Source organism: Musa acuminata, chromosome BXJ3-4, assembly GCF_036884655.1.
Source record: "Musa acuminata AAA Group cultivar baxijiao chromosome BXJ3-4, Cavendish_Baxijiao_AAA, whole genome shotgun sequence".
In the NCBI taxonomy this organism is placed as follows: domain Eukaryota; kingdom Viridiplantae; phylum Streptophyta; class Magnoliopsida; order Zingiberales; family Musaceae; genus Musa; species Musa acuminata.
Genome location: NC_088352.1, coordinates 40,398,780 through 40,421,437, shown reverse-complemented (window position 1 = coordinate 40,421,437; position 22,658 = coordinate 40,398,780). Strand labels below are relative to the sequence as shown.

The following is a 22,658-nucleotide window of genomic DNA, read 5'->3' as shown; positions in this document are numbered from 1 at the left end:
AATATTTGGTGCTTCAAAACCTTAACAGTCGATTGGTCTGACGAGTGGACGACAGCAGTTTCAAATTAGGAAGAGAAGCAACCATAGTTTTGAGTCATTTTTGCCTGTTATAGTTGCAAAAACATTGATTGTCATCGCACCCTTGAACCCCTGGGCGACAAATAGCATGATGGGCATTTCAATAGTAGGACATCATAGAGAGAGAGAGAGATCTCTTTGCATTATGGGTAAAATTGGGCTTTTTTTTGTTATTTTATATGTTATCATAAGGGTTGCGGCGTGCCACACGAAACATTAGCCATCTTAGTACCTCGGCTCTTCGAGTGGCACGTGACGAGGCTCTCAAATAGTAGGATTGTCACTTGAGGCCCTCTGCTCGCTTGTCATTTTCATGATGGTCGTGTAGGTTTTTTGTTTGGATCATTTTCATGTGTTGTGATGACGCCAAATATTGATGGAGCGTGACTTGCCAACCTTTGGAATTTGGAGACAAAAGTGTGTACCACAAGGATAATCGAGTAAAGTTGTCAAGCCTTCATAGTGACAATGTTTTAATATTCTTCGATGTTTGCTATTCCTCACGTAAAAATTTATCATTTATCAGCATGTCGAAACACCTCTTAACCGACCGTAGGCTCTTTGGCGCCATGCCAAAAAACACAATTTTGCATGGATGGAAGTTGAATCCCTGTGAGATATTGGATTTGAAGTGTTAGAATGACCTTAGCTACTTCCTTAAGAAGCTTGGATGACCAAATTCTTTTTTCAAAAGAAAAAATAAACTTTAATTGTAGGAGGAAAAATGAACTAAAACACCATCATTCTCATCTGATCCAGCAAACCAAAAAAAAAACTCAGCAGAAGGATTCTTGAGACAAACCCAATTACATTTGTTATGCTTTGCAAAGCTAGACTTTGGGACTGAATGTTTGTTTATTCGCTTGTTGCAAACTGATTACATTTGTTTTACTTTGCAAACAGTGCAGTAGAAGGATTTCACTCAAACGAATCGCTTCATGGGCAAACTACCCGGATTAGTCATTTTCACATATGTGACACAAAACATAAATGGATCTTGGAATGGCACAAAACTGGATTGACCTCGTAGTGACATTTAAAAAATGTCAAACATCTCAATACCTCGCGAGGATCATATGTCCATTCTATCAATGACCAATTTTCTCAACTAGGCGTAACTTTTCAATCTGCTATAAGCATCAACTTTTCGATTTTCTTAATTATATAGCCGATAAATTCAGGAGAAAAATGTCTATGGGCCAGAGTTTTAGGACAAAATTACACCCGAAGACAAATGGGAAGGAAACATTCTTCTTATTGCCAACGGTCCTCATTTCTTCTTTAAGTAAGTTCTGCACACTTTTTTCCTGATGACCGTATCGTTTTGATATTTCGGATCCATTATAAATCCGCATACCATGCAAGCATAACCTTCACCATCCAACTCGGATCCGCATTGACCCGGTACTAAAGCGGGTAGGATGCGGATCCAGCTGCCGACCCGATTACTTGATCCTTATCGATCGTTCTTCCTCGCCCTCTCTTCGTCTTCCCGTCTTCCCTTCGATGGCTTGGTTGCTCTCTGCCAGAACCGTAGCCGGAGCCTCGCCCAGCCTCACTACTGCCGCCCGCCCTTTCAGCCTTCGTCGCCTCTCCGGCCGTCCCGACGAGAAGGTAGACCTCGTCCAGCCGGAGATCGAGGCGGAGGATCCCTCCTCGGAGATCGAGGTCTTCGGGATGCTACGCCTCGAGGAAGCCATACACACCATGATAGTTCGCAGATCCGCTCCCGATTGGCTGCCCTTCATCCCTGGCTCCTCCTACTGGGTTCCGCGCCGCGGGCGCCCACCTGGTGTCGTTGAGCTCGTCAGCAAGTTCACCAATCCGATGACAGTGGACGAGATCTTGTCGTTCACTAGCGATCCTGTCTTGTCTCCCTCCGCCTATTTCGTGGAAGGTAATGAAGCAGATATCCTTTTGACTTGTTCTTGATATATATTTTGTGGCCTCATATTGATATTCTTTTGGGAGCTTTCGAATTTATAGTTGATGTTACTATAACTATTATAAATTTATGTGATCAAGGCGTCAGATTTTTAGTTTCTGGCGATGTCATCGCTTCTTCATAAATCAGTACCGTATCAGTCAATTCAAGTCCCCAATTTGAGAATATGACAATCGTATAGATCAGGCTTAAAAAAAATATGTATTTCTTATTCCGTTTCTTGATTGCCACCATATGTAGTTTGTCTTTCTCCTAAACTGGATTGTTCTACTAAGAAACTCATCTTACATAATTAACTTGTGTGAATTTATATCAGAAGCCAGCTTTGTGTGATGAAATGTTTGGATTCTGCAATGAAATGTTCACTCATCTCGCATACAATTTTGTCATGAAAACATCATTCGTTTGGTGTTTCAATCAGATTGAGTCCGAGGATTATTCTTACACATACAAATATACATGTCATGTGCTTACAGTTTATGTTCATTCTGTTGTTATTAATTGCTATCTTTATCACACAGGTTAGCGAGCATTGATCAGTAACCATGTGATGGAGAATCATTTAGCTTTACAAAATATTTCAGAAAAATCTAGTCAAGACTCAAGGCAAAGAAATCAACAAAAAGTCATCAAAGAAATTTTAAGAATTGTGTTGAAAATTAAAAAAAAAAATCATTTGGTCTTTATAGGGACTCCTTTTGTATTAAGCGCACTCATTTACTATTTAGGTATCCTAAAAGTCATATTTTGAATTTCTAAAAATCATACTAATTTTCTAAGAGATTATTCGTGGGAATCACTGTCTTCATTAATTGTACTAAGGCTCCCAAAACATTATAGATAGTGGAGCTTGTCAATGGATTAAACATTTTTAGGTATGAATGAAAAAAGTTGCATCTTCTCTAGTCTCTTACTCTCCTCCCTTATTACATATTTCTCTTTCTTTCTCTTCCCCTCTCTTTCTCTTTACTTTCCTGCTCTGTTTCTACATCAATGTGGTATCAAAGCCCATTAAGAAATCTGCCCAATATCCCACTGGATTTCAACTAGCAACAAAAGCTTTGATCAACGCTAAAGGATCCTTGCACATCCAACGTCAACCCCTTGCATGTGGAGTTGAACTTTGGGCCGACTATTCTTATGGAATTGATGGACTACATAGGTCTCAGTGTCGGGTAAATTTTTGAAAATTTTATTAATAATTTTTTTTTGTTGGAAAGAAAAATCGTATATTTCATTAGATTATGGTTTTGATCAATCTCCCCTTGTTTTCTCCTTTTTTTTTATCACCCTCTCTCAACCCTTTAGTTATGACTACACTACCATTAAAATTTGAACCCTCGAAGGTTGTCAAAAAACAAAAAAAGTGAGGAACAAAATAAGAACCATTGAAACTTTGTTTTTATTTTCTACATTACAACAATTAACAACCTCATTACCAAAAGGTAATTTGTCGATAGTGTTAGAATCATGAATCGACGAGGTGAATACCAAACCAATCATTATGAATCTCTAAACCAATAGAGTGAGGTATACACCCTTAGAATCAAGCTAGCAGATCATGACATGATGTTGAACCAGTTAATGTGACTAAATTACCTAGGGCCTAAGAACTCTTTAACATCTTGAAAAACGACCCATGAATGAGGAGGTTGATGGGTCGATTAGGAAACATATCTATTCTCCATAATCCGTAGCTTTAAATCAAAGAATTTTACCTAATCCCCAAGCTACAAATCCTAGGTCTACTTATAGGGCACTATTCTCCAACAATTCCTGATGACCAAGCCTTAACCTTAACGATGAATTTTTAGAACCTACTAGAAATCCACAAACTCGAGTAATGGGCTAACAAGTTCGGTTTGCTAACAATTTTGAGGAAATGACTAGAAGAGTTAAAGTGGATGTGTCGGACTTTGATGGTAGGTTTGACCCAAATGTGTTTGTTGACTGGTTAGATAGCATGGAAGTCTACTTTGAATGATATGGAATGATTGATATTGAACATGTACGATTTGCAAAAATAAAACTAATAGGGTCCATTAGGAAATATTGACAATATATCCATTGTAGTTTCGAACACCGTCGAGAGCCTCTCATCACTCAATGAGAAGTCATGAAACAAAAACTTAGGGAAAAATATTTACCAACTACTTTCGAAGCCAATTGGTTGAACAATTGTTAAACCTAAACAATTGAATTCTAGTGTAGCAGAGTATTTGACCCAATTTGAGGAACTTTTACTTAGGTGTGAAATATAAGAGGACTAAATTATCACTATATGAAGATTTGTTAATGGGTCGAGGTTTGACATCCAACGGAAGTCTCTTTTAGTTTCCCTAACACTATGGAGGAAGCTTCCCGACGAGCTCGTAAGTTTGAGAAGTACATCAAACTTTATCCAATTCATTAAGTATCATCTCAATCTCTCAACACTAGAACTATTACCCAATCTACCCCAAGTAGTGGCTCTATCAAGTCAAAAATCCCCACTACTAGCAACAATCCTAGCCCAACCAAGAATCCTCCTACTCATTCAACTACTCATTCTCAAACTAGTTGTTTTCAATCCAGTGTCATTATTACCATATTAGAGGTCATATTATCTCTCATTGTCCTCAACGTACCCTTACCTTAAAACAAGAATCAAAAGATCAAATCGAGGAAGTAGATCAAGTAATTGAATCCAAAGCCTACTCAGGTGATGAAAATGAACTAGAAATTGAAGATGCCCATGTTAATGTTGTTCGTATTGTTCTCTCTACCGCTAGTGATTCCAATAAATGAAAGAGGATAAGTATCTTCCATATTTTTATTTGAAGCGGGAAAGAACTAGCAAATTAGTTATTGATGGGAATAGCACTATGAATGTAGCCTCAAAATCTGCTATCAAGAGACTAAACCTTAAGGTAGGGTCACATCCGACCACATTCAAAATAGCCTGGGTTGACAAAACAATTCTACTCTTGATTAAGAGATGCCTAATACCAATCAAAATGGGCGATTACCAAAATGAGATTTATTATGACATCCTATCCATGGAGTCGTGTTAAACAAACAAGTTTAACTTTTGGCTAAAGACTTACCTCAGTCCTTGCGCTATCATTGCCTTGTTAACTCCTAAGAAAGATGGGTCGTGGAGGGCATGTATGGATAGCCGAATGATCAACAAAATAACAATCAAATATCACTTCCTGATTCCTCGTCTTGAGGGGATGCTAGGCCTTCTCGTTAGATCTAGTTGGTTTTCGAAAATTGATTCATCAACTTGAGGAGATATTATACCTTCTCGTTGGATTTAGTTGGTTTTAAAAAATTAACTTGAGAAGCGGATACGACCAAATTTGTATTAGACTTGGTGACGAGTAGAAAACAACATTGAAAACTTGATGGCATATATGAATGGCTAGTCATGCCCTTTGGTCTATCTAATGCCCCAAGAATTTTTATGTGCTTCATAAACCAAGTTTTACAACCCTACATAAGCAAATTTGTTGTAATATACTTTGATGACATTTTGATCTTTAATACGACCAAAGAGAATCATTTAGAACATCTTCGATAGATTCTTACTACCCTTTGAGTTGCTAAGCTCTATGTCAATCCTAAAAAGTGTTAGTTCATACAAACTCATGTCCTATCCCTAAGCTTTATCATTTTTGCCCAAGGTGTTGCCCCTGATCCAGAAAAAATCCATGTCATTTTAGAATGGCCTGAGCCTAAAACCCTTTCTGAGATTCATAGTTTCCATGGATTAGTCTCTTTTTATAGGAGATCCGTTAGAGGGTTTGGTTCTATCATGACACCTATCATCGATTGCCTAAAGAAAGGTGAGTTTTCTTGGACCCGGGCTGCTACCAAAGCCTTTGCTGACATCAAAATGAAAATGACCACCACTTCTATTCTTAGGCACCCTGGCTTTAGTAAACCCTTTGAGGTTTCTTGTGATGCCTCTGGTATATGCATAAGAGGAATTCATAGTCAAGAGGGTCAACTTATTACCTACGGCAAAATTTTATGCAATTGTGCAATGTCTTAGGTATTAGCAATATTACTTTCCGTCATAAGAGTTTGTCTTGTTGTCTAACTACCAGGCCCTAAGGTACTTAAATGCCCAAAAGAAGTTAAGTGCTCGACATGCTAAGTGGGTTGAGTTTCTCAGCGAATACTCTTTTGTAATTAAGCATTGTTTTGACATTCAAAATAAAGTTGTCAATCCCTTTAGTAGAATTTCTACATTCCTATCTAGTATTTACCATGAGTGTCAAGGTCATAGGATTCGAGCAATTAAAAGAAGAGTATACCTAATATCCAGACTTTAATCACATATATTGAGAAGTCCGAGATGGAAACCATTGTGAACATATGGATTTCATTCTTAAGGGTGGTTACCTTTTTCAATCTATTAGATTGTGTGTTCCCCGATCCTCCTTTCGTGACTTCCTTGTTGGGGAAATGCACATCGATGGATTAGCAGGTTACCTAGGTCGAGACAAGATCATTGCCTTAGTCGAGGATAAATTTTACTAGTGTTCCTTAAAGCAAGATGTTGCTTGGGTGATGTCGTAGTATCGAACCTAGCAATTTGCCAAAACTCGCAAACACAATACTGGCCCATACACCCCATTACTTATTTTGCCTTCACCATGGCAAGATGCGAGTTTAGATTTTGCCCTTGGACTTCCCAAAATAACCTGTGGCCATAACTCTATTATAGTTGTTGTTGATCAATTTTAAAAAATGGCCCGCTTTATCGTATGTAATAAGACCAACGACGCTTCGGACATTGCTAAATTGTTCTTTTGGGAAGTGGTTAAATTACATGGCTTGCCCTTAACCATGGTGTCCGATAGGGATGTGAAATTTGTTAGCTACTTTTGAAAAAATTTGTGAAAATAATTTGGCACAACATTGAAGTTCTCTTTTGCCTTTCACCCCCAAACTAATGGTCAAACTGAGGTTGTTAATCGTTCCTTGGAAATTCTCCTTAGTTGTTTAGTTGGGGTGAAACTCAGAAACTAGAACTTAACTTTATCTACTATAGAATTTGCATACAATAACACTATCAACTATCAACTACTCCATCGGAAAAAGCTCATTTCAAACTGTCCTTGGCTATACTCCTTGCACCCCCATTGATCTTGCACCTATTTTACTTGGCTATCGTGCCTCGAAACTAGTCCACTCTTTCACTCAACATATTCTTGATTTGCATATCGAGATTTGATGTAAAATTACCTTAGGTAATGAAAGTTACAAGCTTGCTGTTAATGCATATCGTAGAAGCCAAGAGTTTCAAGCCATTGGTCCTTTCCCCATTATTCAAAAACTAAGATCTAATGCATATATACTTGATTTGCCTTTCGACCTAATTGTTAGTCTAGTTTTCAATATGGAGGATTTAACTCCATATCATGATACTGTTGAGCCTTCTCTATCTATCGATTTTCTTGAACGTCCAGTTTTTGGTACCACTTGGATTAGTTGCAAGGAACTTTGTGACTTTTCACTAGACTTATTGGACCAGTACCTTGCAGATCATTCTTCGGGGTCGAGTTCTTTTTCATTAGGGAAGAATGATGGAGAGTCATATAGCTTTACAAAGGATTTTAGAAAAGTTTATTCTAGGCAAAGAAATCAACAAAAAGTCATCAATTAGTTGGCCCAGAAATTCTAAGAGTTGTTGAAATTTTTTAAAAAAATCTTTTTGTCTTTCTAGATACTCTTTTTGTATAATTACATTATTATATTAAGTGCACTCATTTAGTACTTAGGTATCCTAGAAGTCACATTTTGGATTTCTAAAAAGCATACTAATTTTTTAAGAGATTATTCTTGGGAATCAATGTCTTGATTAATTATACCAGGGCTCCTAAACCCTTATAAATAGTGGAGCTTGTCAATGGATCAAGCATTTTCAGATTTGAATGAAAAGAATTATATCTTATCTAGTCTCTTATTCTCTCCTCTTATCTCACACTTCTCTTTCTCTTTACTTCTTCCCTACTCTGTTCTACATCGCCATGACTAGTTTCTCGATACACTAAGTGATTTATTCTGTGTACTTATGCCTTAATGGCCTGTTTATTTTCCCTTTTACTATTTACAAAGCAGTTCGGTCCATTTTTGGGCACAATTTTTTTTTTTTACAATAGAGTAAAACCAGACTTGGGTGCTTATGCTAGTCATGTGTTTGGTGCCTTCAGACGAAGCATCTGCTTGAACACCTGGAGCACAATGTAGATAGCTTTTAGGTTAAAGTCAGCTATGCCAAATTTGCAACTTTTTTAGTAGTGTTGGAATAAACCTCTAACCAGTACTTCAGCCACAATACTAGCCTTACTGGATTGCAAAATATGGATCTTAGATAACCCTTTATGACAGGTGTAATTTCTGCAGGCATTTATTTATTTTTATCTACATGACTGTATCGATGGCCCCATCTCTCACCTCCAAAGCTTTCCGATCGACCAGTTAACCTTGTATGAGCTAACTCTGAAGCTTAAGTCGGCCAATGAAATGGAAGCCAAAGTTAACAAACTCAGGTATATGTTTCATGATCTCATAACACACTTGCAACACGTTCATTGTTTAACATGATGATGTTCTCAGAAAAAATTAGATAAAGTACTGCAGAAATCCATTAATCATATCATAAACTAGTATTTTATATATTGTGAAGAAAATACTATATTACTTCATATTTTCTTTCTGGGCATATGTCTCCATGTTGTTAAGCTGGTTTGGTTTCTGCCTATGCTTTTAAGGTGGTCAGTTTCCAGCAGAGTTAGGTTGTTTGTTAAATTTTAATTAAAAGAAATACAAGATATGCATATGTTTTGCTGGCCGAATTCATTTTCTTTCGAAGTCCCTTTACTTGTGCCTCCTGTGGACTACAGGTACAGCTCCGCAACCAATAAGGAAGATCAAAGGGAGGATCAAGGTGTTCTCTGATGATGAAAAAAGCTGAACGTCACCCAACAGGCTTTCGCTGAGGTTATTTTTTTGTTGCTTATACGAGGAGTACAACGAACAAAGAAACCAGGATAGAACTCAATCGAACTGAATTCTTCTGCGAGTGTGAATTTATGTGAGTGCTATCTTTGACATCGCTAAGCCCAAACTTAATGAATATTAGTGCTAGTGAATTTGTTTTCGGGATTGCTGAATCTGTGTACTAATATGCTGGCTCTTTCACACGGCGACTTAAATGCCAAGCATTCGATCTCCTTGTACACATGGGTAGGGAGATTGCAGCTGTTGGCTTTCAGTCCGCCAATGCAAACTAGTCCTACCTTCTCTTCCTGCCCCCAGGCATTCAGATGTTGAAACTTTGGTAAAACTTTGTTCATAATGTGATCAATAATGATCTGATCCACTCATGGTCATATCTATTCCATAATGAAAATGATAAAATTGGCATGTGAAAACGGACAATGCCTCATTTCCAGTCTTTGCCAACAATTAGGTTTTGTTGATTTGATGTGTATGTGATGCATTAGTAGAGTGCAGGAACCTCAGCTCTGCAATATCTGGCTCAGAACCATTCAGATCTGCTCACCACAGCATCTAAATCCTCCAAGGTAAAACTTTGCCACCTTCCTTCTGACTTTTTTGTGGTTTGCTCTCTTTTGTTCAAGGAATAGGTGAAGTCGGGTATTATGTGGAGGGTAACCAATCAGTTGAATTGGTAGAGCCATTAATGTTAACATTGGAAGGTAACCACAGTCATTCTCCGTTGTGTTCCAACTTAAAATTCGAAGCCTTCTTTTAGTGAATAGTTCCTTTTGTGATGCTCTGAGCGCTTACAGCAGTTTTTGGGGCAAAATGGATGAAGAAGATATATGAAGTTAATATTTGGTGATGATTAAATGGCTTCGTAGTTAATTGTCTGATGCAGCAATTCGTGGGGAAGAGAAGAGGAATTGATGAAATATTTGGTGCTTTAAAACCTTAATAGTCAATTGATCTGTGGAATGGACGACAGCAATTTCGAATTAGGAAGAGAAGCAACCTTAGTTTTGAGTCATTTTTGCTTGTTATAGTTGCAAAAATATTGATAGTCATAGCACCCCTATAAAGCCTTGGCGGAAAAAAGTAGGATGGGCATGTCGATTAGTGGGACGGTCATGGAGAGAGAGTGAGCTTTGCATTATGGGTAAAACTGGGTTTTTTTTTTGTTATTTTACTATCATATGAATGGTTGCAGCATGCGACGGTAAACATTAATAGGATTGTCAGTTGACAAAGCTACATACGTTTTGATAAAGCTATGAAGTAATAGGATTGTCAATTGAGGTCCTCTCGATTATCTAGTAATCTTGTTGCGTTCCAAGACCTTCAGTGTGTGAAGAATCGATACTTAAATTATCGGATTATGGGAAGTCTTTCGAAATCCATGCGAATGCTTCATACTTCGTTATTGGGAGAGTACGCGAATGCTTCATACTTCGTTATTGGGAGAGTACTTATGCAGGAAGATCACTTTGTGGCCTACGAGAGCCACAAGCTTAACAAGACCAAGTGACGATATCCGGTGCACGAGAATGAGATACTAGTGATATGAGTTTGGCGACACTACCTTCTCGAAACATGATTTGTGCTAAAGATGGATCACATCATATTGAGTTACTTCCAAACTCAAAAAACGCTCTCCTTAAAGTAAGCATGGTAGTAAGACTTCTTAGCTGAATTTGATATAGCAATGAAGTACAAGTCCAAAAGAGCAAATATTGTAGTTGATGATTAAGCAGGTAAGTGGAGCTAGTGAATGTCGTGCAATTGGAAGATGGAGGCTAAGCAAGTCAACTACACTCTAACTTCCTTTCCAGGATCAATGATGGATTGTACAGTGATTCCCATGTAGTAACTTTGATACGATTGATCAAAGAAAGTAAGGTATGATAATTTTAAGTCTAAGAGGGACTCGTCTATACTAAAGAGAATAGAATTTATGTTTCTCAAGCGGACAATTTGAAGCATGAACTTTTGAGAGAGTATTACGATTCCCTTTGGGTAGGACATCTGAGTATTCAATGAACGTTGGCTCTCATGGAGAGGGTCTTATATTGGCTGAAGATGGGGACAGATGTGGAGAAATATGTTCGGTTATGCCTTACATGCCAACAAGATAAGGTAGAGCAACGAAAGTTGATAAGACTTTTTGAGCTATTGCCTGTACTAGAAAGGTCATGGGAGAGCATTTCCTTGAACTTTATATCAAGCTTACCGACAATAGAGAGACTTGGATTGATACTCATGGTGGTTGCTCGATTTTCAAAGTATACAACATTTATCGTCACACCCCTACATTGCTCAACGGAGGAAGCAACCAACTTGATGATGAATAATATGATGAAGTATTGGAGAGTCCCGTACAATATCATAAATGATCGAAACTTACGGTTCTTGGGACGATTATAGATCGACCTATTCAAATTGTTGAGATATAAGTTATACTTCTCCACAAACCTCTACTCTTAGATGGATGGCCAAATTAAAAGAATAAATTTGCTCATTAGGAATATCTTCAGCACTACATAATTGCCAACCAATAGGATTTGGTGAAATTATTGGATATAACTCAATTTTCCTACAACTTGTACTAGAGTTATATATTCAACGGAGCTAACGGTTGTCAACTCCCCGTACCTTGGCAATAAGTTATATCAAAAGTGGCCCATCAATATATCACTTTGTAAAAAAAATGATATCAAAATGCATATATTGCATTGACTTACTTGGAGAAGACGATAAAAAAGATGAAGAAATGGATAGATCTGAAAAGGCGACTATAGGAGTTTAAAGTCGACGACTTGGTATTGGTAAAACTCCAACCAATATCACTTTAGTTCTTTAGGCATAAAGTGCATAAGGGATTGATGCATAAGTATGAAGAGCCCTTTTCGATTATCAGCATGGTAGGTAATGTCTTATATAAGTTACAACTACTAATGTGGCTTAAAATTCATAACGACTTTCACATGAGCAACTTGAAAGCCTATTAATCTGATTTGCAAGATGCTTCCAAAAGTATTCTAACTCAGCTATATCCTACTAGAGCTTCATACAAAAAGTAAATTGAAGTCATTTTAGCATATCGTAAGACAAAGCTATCCAACGGAGCTGGACAGATTAAGTACCTAGTGAAGTGGCGAAAGCTTTCCCGAACAGAAGTCAGTTATGAGCCTAAAGACACCTTGCAACATGAAGTAGTAGTTATTAAAGCCTACCAGCAAGCGTCGATGAGGGCATTAATAGCTTAAGTAGGGGGCAATTATCACAAACAATCGTCGAATAACCACAACGCTTTCGTCAATGGGTCATTTATCACTTTTGTTTGCTTGTATATATATTTGACAGTATATTTTGTCTAATTTTTGTTTGAAAACTACGAATAGAAATAGTTTACAAGGCTATAGTGTGATCATTTACCAGAATGAGCAAAATTATCTCAGGATGATCCAGTTTTCGTGTGTTATGACCTATTTTCTACAAGCTATTGTGTGGAGCAAAATGTCAACCATCTTCGCACCCCCAGAACCCCTCGGGTGGCACAGGCCTGGATGGAAGTTTGTAATAATATTGGCCATTGATTGGGTTTACAAGTTTGCACGTTAAGTAAATGAGAACTTATCAACGCGCTTGACAACTGGTGAGCGATCGTTTGCGAACTTACAACTGTTCGTTTGCCTTCTAAAATCCTTATTTTTCTCATTCTTCTCTTTTCTCTTTTGTACACCAAGTTTGTTGAATTACTCGTAAAGTTATTCTCTTCGTAAGATATCGAGGCTTATTTATCGTTTATTTTTTAACGGATCAATTTATTCTTTTATAAGTTTTTTTAACCTGAATAAGATTATAATTAGACTAATAATTTACGGACGGATAATGTAAGAATATCTCATCATTTAAACAATTCTAGTTGAATCCATGATAATAAACTTAAACGGAGCATGACTATCCTGTCTTGAGAATTTAGAGACAAAAGTGTATACCACAAGAATAATTAAGTTGTCAAGCCTTCGTAGTGACGATGTTTTTCTATTCTTCGATGTTTGCTATTCCTCACGAGAAAAAAAAAAAAAAAAAAAGTTATCATGTGTCATTACGCCGAAACACATCTGAACCTACCGCAGGCTCTTTGGCGCCATGCCAAAAAGCACAATTTTGCGTGGATGGAAGTTGAATCCTTGTGAGATATTGGAATTGAAGTGTCAGAATGACCTTAGCTACTTCCTTAAGAAGCTTGGGTGACCATTTCTTTTTTTCCAAAAGAAAAGTTGAACTTTACTGGTAAGAGTAAAAACGAACCAAAACATCACTCTTCGCATCTGATCCAGCGAACCCAAACCCGATTAAATTTGTTGTACTTCGCAAAGCTAACCTTTGGAAATGAATGCGAGTCTCGAGTGGAAGGATGATCGCATAGGACATCTGTTTACTCGCTCGTTGCAAACCGATTACATTCGTCATACTTTGCAAACAGCTCAGCAGAAGGATTCCACTCACGAAGGGCATATGTTTGCTCGCTCATTGTATCGCTGCATGAGCAAAACTATCCACTGTGATATGTGACACAAAGCATCTTTGAATGGCACACAAAATTGGACTGACCTCGTTGTGGGACACTCAAACATATCAACACCTCGAGTGACGAAGCTTTGTGACACAGCGATCGATCGATCATAATGTCATGCTCTGTTCCTCGCACTAAGCTACCTCATTCAGACCAATGACCAATTTTGCATGCTGTGTGACTGCTACATGCGATCATGTTAGTCATCATCTCAACAACACCTTGAACTCATTCACAATTGATACAAGACTGGATACGACTGACAGATGCCCTCAACTTGCCTTCATGTGATGCAGCATATTAGTGATCTCAACAACTTGAATCCTGAATATGATTACAGATGAGACTGCCGAATAATAAGGCGGTTGCACTCATCTTGCCTTCACCTCGCCCGTCACATATCAAGATTCAAGAATCAGCAAATTTGATGGAACTCTGTTGCACAAAGTAACGCATGAAAAGAATGACATGAAAGATACACGCACCCTCTCCTCTCCACCTTGGTTCATATGATGCTTCAATTATTGTTCTCCAAAGGTGTTCTCTCAGATGCTCTAATTGATTACTCAAGCCGACTACATGATTTCTTCCTTTAGCAGCAGCACTATAATCTCTTCAAACTTTTCTTCCTTGCATCCATCTTTCGTCTATCTACCTGAGCTTTTACAGCAACCATCCCTTCCGTCTTTTGAGCTGCTGATGCTCCAACAGTGGCACTTTCTGTTGGAAGAACAGGAACAGCATTCTCATCTCGAGCATTTTGCGCCGGCACTTCTGTGGGCACAGTTGATGGTGCAGTAAGCAGCGGCATTTGATCACCAGAAACCACGTTCGCTTGATCCACATTCAGAGCTGTAGTAGACTCAGAGATGCCCGGCTGGCACTTGGGTTTTGGTTTAAGGGCATGAATTCCAGTGTATAACCTGCATAAATGCATCATACAATTATTTTCTCCTACTTGTTTTAGCCTTCCATGAAAAAGTAGACTGTATAATTGTGACTATTACTACCAATGTAAAATGGTGGAGCATACAAGATCAGAACCTAGTTAGGACGCCCAACTAGTTTTATGATAGAAAGAGAAAAAAAATGAAAGAAACTTTACCTTGCATGCTTCGCGTACTCCTCATAGTTTTCAAGCAACATTTTTCCAGCTTGTTCATTCAGGGCAGACTCGGGAAATGGTTCAATCAGCAGGCATCTTACCACCTGTCACACGAAATCAACATGTAGAGCGCTCATTTAATACAAGAAAACTTATTATTTGTTCATCAAGTAATATCAGGGTCTTAGAAACCAGTTTTCAGGTTGGTGCTAAAACATAGCCTTGGAGTGTAGAAAAAGGAAAGATTAAAAGAACAGTTGATTGCCAGGATTCTAAAATCACTCTCTACAAGTTGGATTTTTCTATGTTCAGATGGAGACATTTGAGCTTACAATCAGAACATGTCTTAGTCCAAGACTTGGATTCCAATCCTTCTTCAGTGTGTTGACACAAATTTCACCATTTGTCGCAATGTTTGGATGAAATATTTTGGTTAGGAAGTAGCCTGTGGAAGCAGAAGAAAAGTTGATACAATGCAACTAGAGTAATTCTTTTGTAATCAAGATGGAAAAAGAAACAGACACGGTCGGATTCAATATTTCGTGAATGACCTTTTGGAGGTGACTGGGGGAAGTCACAAGACAATAATAGCTTCATGCGGAATGTACCGTTCTCATATGGTGTTCCAGCTGCAAAACACATGTAGCACAAACTTGTCAAGCGTTAGACTCAATGCTAAATTAAAATGGAATAATGCTACATCTTTCGATCGCCTACCAGGACCCTCAATATCAGCAAAAATAGTAGTAAAGTCATCATCATTTACAACCACTTTTATTCCTTCCGGAGGTGATTCATCTAGGTTCTTGAGTTCCCTTGCTAGCTGTTTGATGACATTTGGTGGAAGATTCTCATTGGTTGCCTGCTTGCAGTAACAAGCATTAAGTGGCAAAAGAAAACACACATCAGTGGATTTATCATATGTATGAATCCCCAAAAATATCTAAGTTGAAAGTGGAATTGCTTATGTACCATTGCTGGAAAATATGTAGGCTTCTTCACTTTAAAGATTAGCTCTCAGGATGCTTTATCCAGGCATTAATTGAGTTGAATCACAGCACAATATTCAAATTTGCCAAGACAAGTCTGCAGAAAATATACTATAAGCATTAACTTTTCAATTTTCTTAATTATATAGCAGATAAATTCGGGAGAAAATTGCCTTTGGGCCACTCTTCTTATTGCCAACCATAAAATTCCACCCATTTGAAGGAAGCCACATAAACACTTCAGTTCTTCAAGGAAGCATCCACGGCTTATACATGCTAGATACTTGCAAAGTTTACTTTCATAAATTATTAACTTATTTAGACTCATCAAACATTATTAACCACATAATTGCAAGGTTTACTTTCATAAATTCATATGATAATAATGTTCTATAAGATATGCCACCTTGATTCTCAAAGAAGAGAGAACTTGCAAATAACCAAACAAAAGTTGGCGAGATGAGATTTTGCTCAAATGCATAGCATGAGCAATTATCAATGCTGCTAATGATAAAAAAAATGATACACTGGACCATGTGCAGATGATAAAATACAGGTAAAATGGTTAAGAAGCTTGGAAACCAAATGATACAAAAACACACAAAGATAAACAGATAAGCACATCTTCACCCAATAGAATTTATTGAATGCTAATATTTGCTAAAAAGGATAACAGCAGAGTAATTTTTATTTTCAATATTAGTATAGATTTTCTGCATAACATGATATTGTGGTTGATGGAGATGGTACACATGGTCCCTCCACTTGAGCAATCTTCATATGCCAACAGGACAGCTGACACGACAAGACCCAAATTATTTCTTGATTCATGATTGGGACCAACACTACGCCAACTCTTTTGTCTCTAAATTTTGTACACATTATATATATATATATATATATATATATATATATATATATATATATATATATATATATATATATATATATATATATATATATATATATATATATATAATCATTAACAGGTTCCACTGGAGCAAGCTCCAATACCTGTTGATCCTCATATTGCATCTTATGACGTTGGACATACTGGAGGCTAGCACATAGAAGGTCGGTGCATACAAAACCAACAAATCATAGATTTGGCACATTGGGGTTCAGAATATAGGAGATCAACACATCAAAGACAGGCTCATCGGAGGTCATGACATCCTAACCATTAACAGGTTCCACTGGAGCAAGCTCCAATACCTGTTGATCCTCATATTGCATCTTATGACGTTGGACATACTGGAGGCTAGCACATAGAAGGTCGGTGCATACAAAACCAACAAATCATAGATTTGGCACATTGGGGTTCAGAATATAGGAGATCAACACATCAAAGACAGGCTCATCGGAGGTCATGACATCCTAACGTGTTTGGTACCAACTAAAATTGACAGAAATCAACCACAAATCATTGAAACATAACATTACTAGCTGAAATTGATCCATATCTGACCAGTAGCCCAAGCCTGCACCAAAGATCCGTTTTGCTCCTTTCAAGAGCTTGAGGGAATATGCATACATATGTATACATATACATATATATATATATATATATATATATATATATATATATATATATATATATATATATATATATATATATACATACACATGAACATAGACTACACACTCATACCAGATAAAACTAGTGTAGAAACTGCTCTAAGTTTAGAACATGTCACAACAGCTAGCTGAAGGAAAGAATGCAGAGGGTTCAAAGCAAATAAGTCTTTCATGCTACCTAATCAGACTGCATTATAGACACTTAATTTGATCGGAAATAATAGTTCAGCTAGTCTTTTTGTTCGATAACATTACCCATCTAGTATCAGGAACGCCCCCTTATTCCTCCAGTCTCTAAAACCCTGTAATGTGATAAGATAACAATGCATATGCTTTCTTCAGAGTTTCGATGTGTCTCCAAAGTAACTAGAAAACACATCTTTGTACGCCGTCACACTTGAAGAAAAGGTAAGAGAGCCAAACACGAAACCCTAACTTGCTCATGATCAACGACAAAGAACATCGTTTCAATCTTCGGAACGAACTCATCCAAACCAACACCTCCCACAGGACAAAATAACATCAAGAAGAACGGAAAAGATTGTTGCTTCAGCAACTCCTAACGAAAGCAGAACACTGAAATCCAACCTACATAACCATTTCCGGCGTACCGAACAAGAAATTAAGACCAGCAACAGTAGATGAGGCCAGATATTGCGGTCAATCAAAGCAAGCAAGAGAGAGAGAGATGCGATCACTCACCCGAACGGGTCGAGGGGAGCGAGATCCCAAATCAACGAATGGGGCAAGCGGTCACGGCAGACGAGACCAAGGGGAGCGGCTATAAGAGTGCAGGCAGCAGTGCGTTCGCCGTTGAACACAGCATTACCAAAATACCCCTTAATTGATCTCCGAATTACCAGATCTGCGCGTTCATTGCCTTCACCGATGAATAAACTGGTAATACCGGCGTTACGAATTGACTATTATACCCCCCCGTCAGTGTGATCCGATCCCGGATCTTTTACACGGCATATGTGAATTGACGAGAGTACACTTGGATCAGACCGTTGTAGCCGCGTCGGTCCGCAGGTAGCCGTTGCCTGTCGCCAGCTAGCGGTGCCAGTAGCCTTGTTATTTTAGTTGGGATTTGGACAACGATGCCTTATTTTCTATTGGATAGGGAAAAATAATTTGGTGGGGACGAGTTGGGATATGTATGATACGACGATCCAGTCATTATTATATTTTTTATGAGATAACATCCCGATTGCTGTTTAATCATGGGTTTTTGTTAATTGCTCTTGAATTAGATTGTTTGAACATACTAATGATACGACGATCCAGTCATTTCGATTAGAGCATCTCAAGTTGGGTTGGATTAAGTCATATTAGATTAGGTCGAGTTGGAACTATAAAATTAAACGAAGAAAGTGACAAATGTCATGTATAAGGCGACGATTCCTTTTGCTCTTGATGATTTGTGCTCATAGTAACATTTCTCGACGTTGAGTTCTTCTTCTTGATAGCAATCCTTGAAAGCGATATCTTTATTAATTTAATATTTTAATATTTGAATTGATTAATATGTTATTATATAAATAATATATTTTAAATTAAAATTCATATGTGAACGTCATATATATATATTATCATTTGATGTAATATTTTTTTATAAAAACTTTTTTATAATCTGACATTGATTCATTGCATGCACCGAACCCAAAACTAAACTAAAGAACCCATCTGATGTAATCTAACCACCGGCAGATACACGAATCTTGTAGACTTTTGTTAGGGACCCACGCCACGTAAAATGTGGTGAAGGAAGGAGGGACCAGGCACGCCAGGTGTTTGATGCAATGCATCAATCAGGGGGTTTGATTTTTTTTGGGCGTCACCCACCTCTACATACCATTTAATAGCCCTCCGCGCAATCATGACCGTGACCAAGACGCCAATAATTCGTTATTTACTAATAACAATGAATCTGAAGGGAAAAGAAAGATCAGTGAGCAGCCAAATCGAGATTGATTTATCCGACTGCATCAGATGCACATAAAGACATGCATTTGCAGTCTCCGCCGGCGGGAAGAATTGTGGTTGTCATGGGTTGTTTTGGTGGGATGGACATCCAGTCGTGAATGATACAGACCTTGTTAATTAGGTAAACATGTGTTCAACACGCATGGCTTCCTTTGCACTCTTTCTATTCTCTACGGTGGTCGAACCGAATACTAAAAGATGATTCAAAGTAAAGAAAAGCTTTGTAACTTATCCTTATAAAAATATTGAAATATATAAATTTGTCTAACTCAGCTTAATCTTTCAATGTAAGAGACATATGATACGATCAAATTTGCATACATTCACACTCATCCTTAAAAAGACCGGCCCTCCTACCTCCCTCGCTCCACCTCGCACCTGACCTCCCTCCGGGTCCTCGACGCCACCCTAAACTGCCTCCGCTCTCTCCCCGATGGCGTCGAGAGCCTCGTCCGACTTGAAGTCCTCAGCGTCAGCCAAAACTTCAGGTACCTCCGCTCTCTCTCTCTCTCTCTCTCTCTCTCTCCATCGGGCTCCTCCCCTCCCTGGTCGACATCAGCGTCCTCCCGGACTCCATGGTGTGCCTGGCTGAGCTCCGAAGCCTCCGAGTCGAAGGCAACCCGCTCGTGCGCCCGTCCATGGAGGTCTGCGAGCACAGCATCGGCGCCTTGCGCGAGCACCTCAATGCGAGGAGGAACCGCAGCGAGTCGACGCGTCCTTCCATGATGAAGTATTCTTGGATCAAGAAGCTGGTCGAACGCGGGACCTTGACCGACAACGTCACCCCGAGCAACATCAATATCAGAGATGAGAATGAAGGGTTATTGCTCTCGGACGACCGTTCGATTGATGGGCTCGCTTCGCCGACGTGCATCGGCAAGTTCTCAACTCGACGGGCTTCGCCAAGAAAGCGTCGCGAGTGATCTCCATGTCGTTCGTGGCTAATTGGAACATGACATTCTGTGCGATGATGTGTCTTTGCGTACTATAAAGGCTCACAGAGGACGAGTGGCTGTCAATCTGCCATCACTTAATCCCGTCTCTGTTCCGCCTTCTCTTTCGTGATGCTTGCTTTCCCGTTTCTTGAGATCCACGTCACAACGTCCACAAAGACAGCGGGACCCGCCACAATAATGTCGCTTTGACTCTCCGCCTGACCTCAAACGGAGAGTTGAGTGCAGCTCATTCGAACCGAGAAAGCGACAAAAGTCGTCGCTCCCACCACAAAAGTTGGTCATACGTCAGCTTTCCTGGGAAGCGTGTTTCACTAATTTTTACAGGCTAATCAACACAGACATCAACACCAAGAAGAAGAGGAAGAGACACGCGGCAAGGACTGGTCAAAGGGTCGTACGGAGGATGAGCGGCCCTGATCTCGCGGATCAACAATCATGCACCGGTTGAGATGGGCTCGGGGTTGGAGGCGTGACGGTGCTCCCCCTCGTACGTCACGATGAGCATCGAGGAGTCGTCAGCCGCCCGCTCCACGTGCTTCCTCGCCGGGCATCCCCGCATGCTGCTGCACTTGTAGTAGCCCCTGCAACAACAGACAGCGAATGGATCAGACCGTGCCACGGCGACGAAGGCCGGAGATCGGACGGCGGCGCGTATAGTGGCAGGGGGCGGAGCATGGTTACCTGGGATAAGGGGAGCCCTTGATGGGCTTCTGCCCGTACTTCCGCCACGAGTACTCGTCGGATGGTATGTCCGCGTTCCTCAAGCTTATCGCTGGCACGCGAATCGTCCTCTTCACCCGAGTTTTCCTGCAAGGACAACGGGGCCGGGCGCACGTTAGACGACACGACCGAGGCCTGCCACCGTGTGCAGGGAGAGCGAAAGAAAGGCTCATAGGGGCTCACTTTTTCTTGGAGGAGCAGTGGCAGAGATCACCGCTGTGCTTTCTCAGGGCGACGTCACAGTGGACGCGGTCGTGACAGTCGCCGGGGCTTTTCCGCTTGTGGGACGATGACAGAGGGGGCTTACCGACGGAAACGGCAGCGGCGGCGACGACGAGGGCTTCCGACAGGACGGCCGGCCCCATCTTGCCGTCGGTGACGCTGCCGTCGCCGGTGAGCGAAGAGAGGAACGAGGAATTTCCGGATGACATCGTGGTGGAAGCGCTGAAGCCGAGACTCAGGGTCGTTGCGGCGGGTTCGCCCTTCGCCTCGGTGAAGTCCATGGTTAGGCCCTTCGACGCCACCGGCAGATTCGGCTGAGGCTGCGACTCGAATGGCTGCGGAAGCAGACTCAGGGTTTTATCTTCCGTGGCGTCAGTCGTGGCGAGCATCGGTCCCCGACGGAAACGTGCGTGGCCGGTGCGGTCCAGGACGGAGATCACCTTCCTGAACTTGGAAACCGTCAGATCGGTAATCTCCCGGCAATCGGACGGCGAACTCTGGCGGGAGAGCCGGGAGACGAGGTGCTCGATGCTACGGACCCCGGCAGCTGCAGCCTCCTGGATAGCCACCAGCTCGTCCATCTTCTGGCGGCTCATCAGATCGGCGGCAGTCATATCTAAACGAGACCAAGACACAACCTCAGATCAGATCCCAGCAACCATACTACTCTCTTAGCGTTCAAGTTCAGGAGAAGAGGAGAGATCAAAGCTTGAGAGAGGAAGGAAGGGAGGCGGAGAAGTCCATGTATTATAGTGGTGGAAAGCTTGAACAAGAAATCGGGCTGGAAACAGTCAACAAAAGCGAAACAGTCATCGAGGAAAACGATGCCCTTCTCCGAGTGTTCGTACCTCTCGGGGCGTGGAATGACAGTTCAATCGGTTGACTATCTTTCCATCCTTGGGTGGACTTGTGGGTATAAAGCAGCAGCAATAATGTGGCCGTATGAAGAAAAACGATTGCATTAAATATCGTGAGAAAATTGCACAGTGAATTCCGAAAAGTCCTCTCCATGTGTTGACCGGAGTCAGCCGACTGCTGTACAAGGTTGGACCGGTCTAACTCCTCGAGGAAAAGAGGAAGACGATCAGTTTCCACCGTTGGATTGCGAATCTCACGAATCTGAAAGAGGATCCGTAACTGCAGAAAAGTTCGTCCCGATTCAGATGCCGGAAATCGAGGGATTCGATTCATCTTGCGTTGGATTTAGCGGTGTGAGAGATAAAGAGGAAGATGACAGCGAGGGAGTAATGGGGAATCGCGTGTTCAGAGGAGGAAGAAAGCGGATGACGATTTCGCCTCCTGCGTCCTGAGAGAGTTGACCGAAGAGACGCGTAGCAGGAACGCAAACCCTTCTTTTCCCTCTTCAGTTCCTTGCGGAGCCGTTCTTTTAGGTGAAGTCAAGAGTCTTCATGGGGTAGCTTTCGTCAGTATGGTCTTCCCTTTTTTTGACTTTTGCCAGCCAAACGTTGACCTCATAGTCAATTCTCCAACAGAAGATAGA

At 40.3% G+C, this 22,658-nt stretch overlaps 3 protein-coding genes and 1 pseudogene across 4 annotated transcripts; 2 read left to right on the top strand and 2 right to left on the bottom strand.

Moving 5' to 3' along the window:
- Nucleotides 1–1,520: 1,520 nt before the first annotated feature.
- On the top strand, nucleotides 1,521–9,179 carry LOC103983166 (uncharacterized). Its single transcript, XM_009400353.2, has 2 exons — nucleotides 1,521–1,975; nucleotides 8,923–9,179. The coding sequence occupies exons 1-2, from the start codon at nucleotides 1,585–1,587 to the stop codon at nucleotides 8,991–8,993; spliced, it is 462 nt and encodes a 153-aa protein (XP_009398628.2). The 5' UTR covers nucleotides 1,521–1,584; the 3' UTR covers nucleotides 8,994–9,179.
- A 4,769-nt stretch (nucleotides 9,180–13,948) lies between these two features.
- Nucleotides 13,949–18,131, bottom strand: LOC135635597 (ubiquitin-conjugating enzyme E2 22-like). Of its 2 annotated transcripts, none has more exons than XM_065146782.1 (7): nucleotides 17,976–18,131; nucleotides 15,679–15,792; nucleotides 15,424–15,568; nucleotides 15,258–15,335; nucleotides 15,039–15,151; nucleotides 14,707–14,810; nucleotides 13,949–14,524 (listed from the first exon to the last, which is right to left on the bottom strand). In XM_065146782.1, the coding sequence occupies exons 2-7, from the start codon at nucleotides 15,679–15,681 to the stop codon at nucleotides 14,206–14,208; spliced, it is 762 nt and encodes a 253-aa protein (XP_065002854.1). In that variant the 5' UTR covers nucleotides 15,682–15,792; nucleotides 17,976–18,131; the 3' UTR covers nucleotides 13,949–14,205. The 2 variants fall into 2 exon arrangements, with proteins under 2 accessions (XP_065002854.1, XP_065002855.1); XM_065146783.1 differs by lacking the exon at nucleotides 17,976–18,131 and adding an exon at nucleotides 15,869–16,499.
- A 1,467-nt stretch (nucleotides 18,132–19,598) lies between these two features.
- Nucleotides 19,599–20,227, top strand: LOC135636433 (plant intracellular Ras-group-related LRR protein 1-like; annotated as a pseudogene).
- Nucleotides 20,228–20,496: 269 nt separating this feature from the next.
- Nucleotides 20,497–21,971, bottom strand: LOC103983168 (WRKY transcription factor WRKY51). Its single transcript, XM_009400356.3, has 3 exons — nucleotides 21,119–21,971; nucleotides 20,897–21,022; nucleotides 20,497–20,796 (listed from the first exon to the last, which is right to left on the bottom strand). Exons 1-3 carry the CDS (start codon nucleotides 21,769–21,771, stop codon nucleotides 20,649–20,651), a joined length of 927 nt encoding a protein of 308 aa, XP_009398631.2. The 5' UTR covers nucleotides 21,772–21,971; the 3' UTR covers nucleotides 20,497–20,648.
- Nucleotides 21,972–22,658: the final 687 nt, after the last annotated feature.

Bases quoted from the DNA above. Each gene is read 5' to 3' on its own strand.
- LOC103983168 (XM_009400356.3), bottom strand. From the start codon at position 21,771: ATGACTGCCGCCGATCTGATGAGCCGCCAGAAGATGGACGAGCTGGTG. The intron at 21,023-21,118 runs GTGAGCCCCTAT...TTGTCCTTGCAG, and splicing joins CACTGCTCCTCCAAGAAAAA to GAAAACTCGGGTGAAGAGGA. The intron at 20,797-20,896 runs GTAACCATGCTC...CTGTTGTTGCAG, and splicing joins AAGGGCTCCCCTTATCCCAG to GGGCTACTACAAGTGCAGCA.
- LOC135635597 (XM_065146782.1), bottom strand. The intron at 14,811-15,038 runs GTAAGCTCAAAT...TTCGTGTGACAG, and splicing joins GACTAAGACATGTTCTGATT to GTGGTAAGATGCCTGCTGAT. The intron at 14,525-14,706 runs GTAAAGTTTCTT...GCATTTATGCAG, and splicing joins GAGTACGCGAAGCATGCAAG to GTTATACACTGGAATTCATG.
- LOC103983166 (XM_009400353.2), top strand. From the start codon at position 1,585: ATGGCTTGGTTGCTCTCTGCCAGAACCGTAGCCGGAGCCTCGCCCAGC. The intron at 1,976-8,922 runs GTAATGAAGCAG...TGTGGACTACAG, and splicing joins CTCCGCCTATTTCGTGGAAG to GTACAGCTCCGCAACCAATA.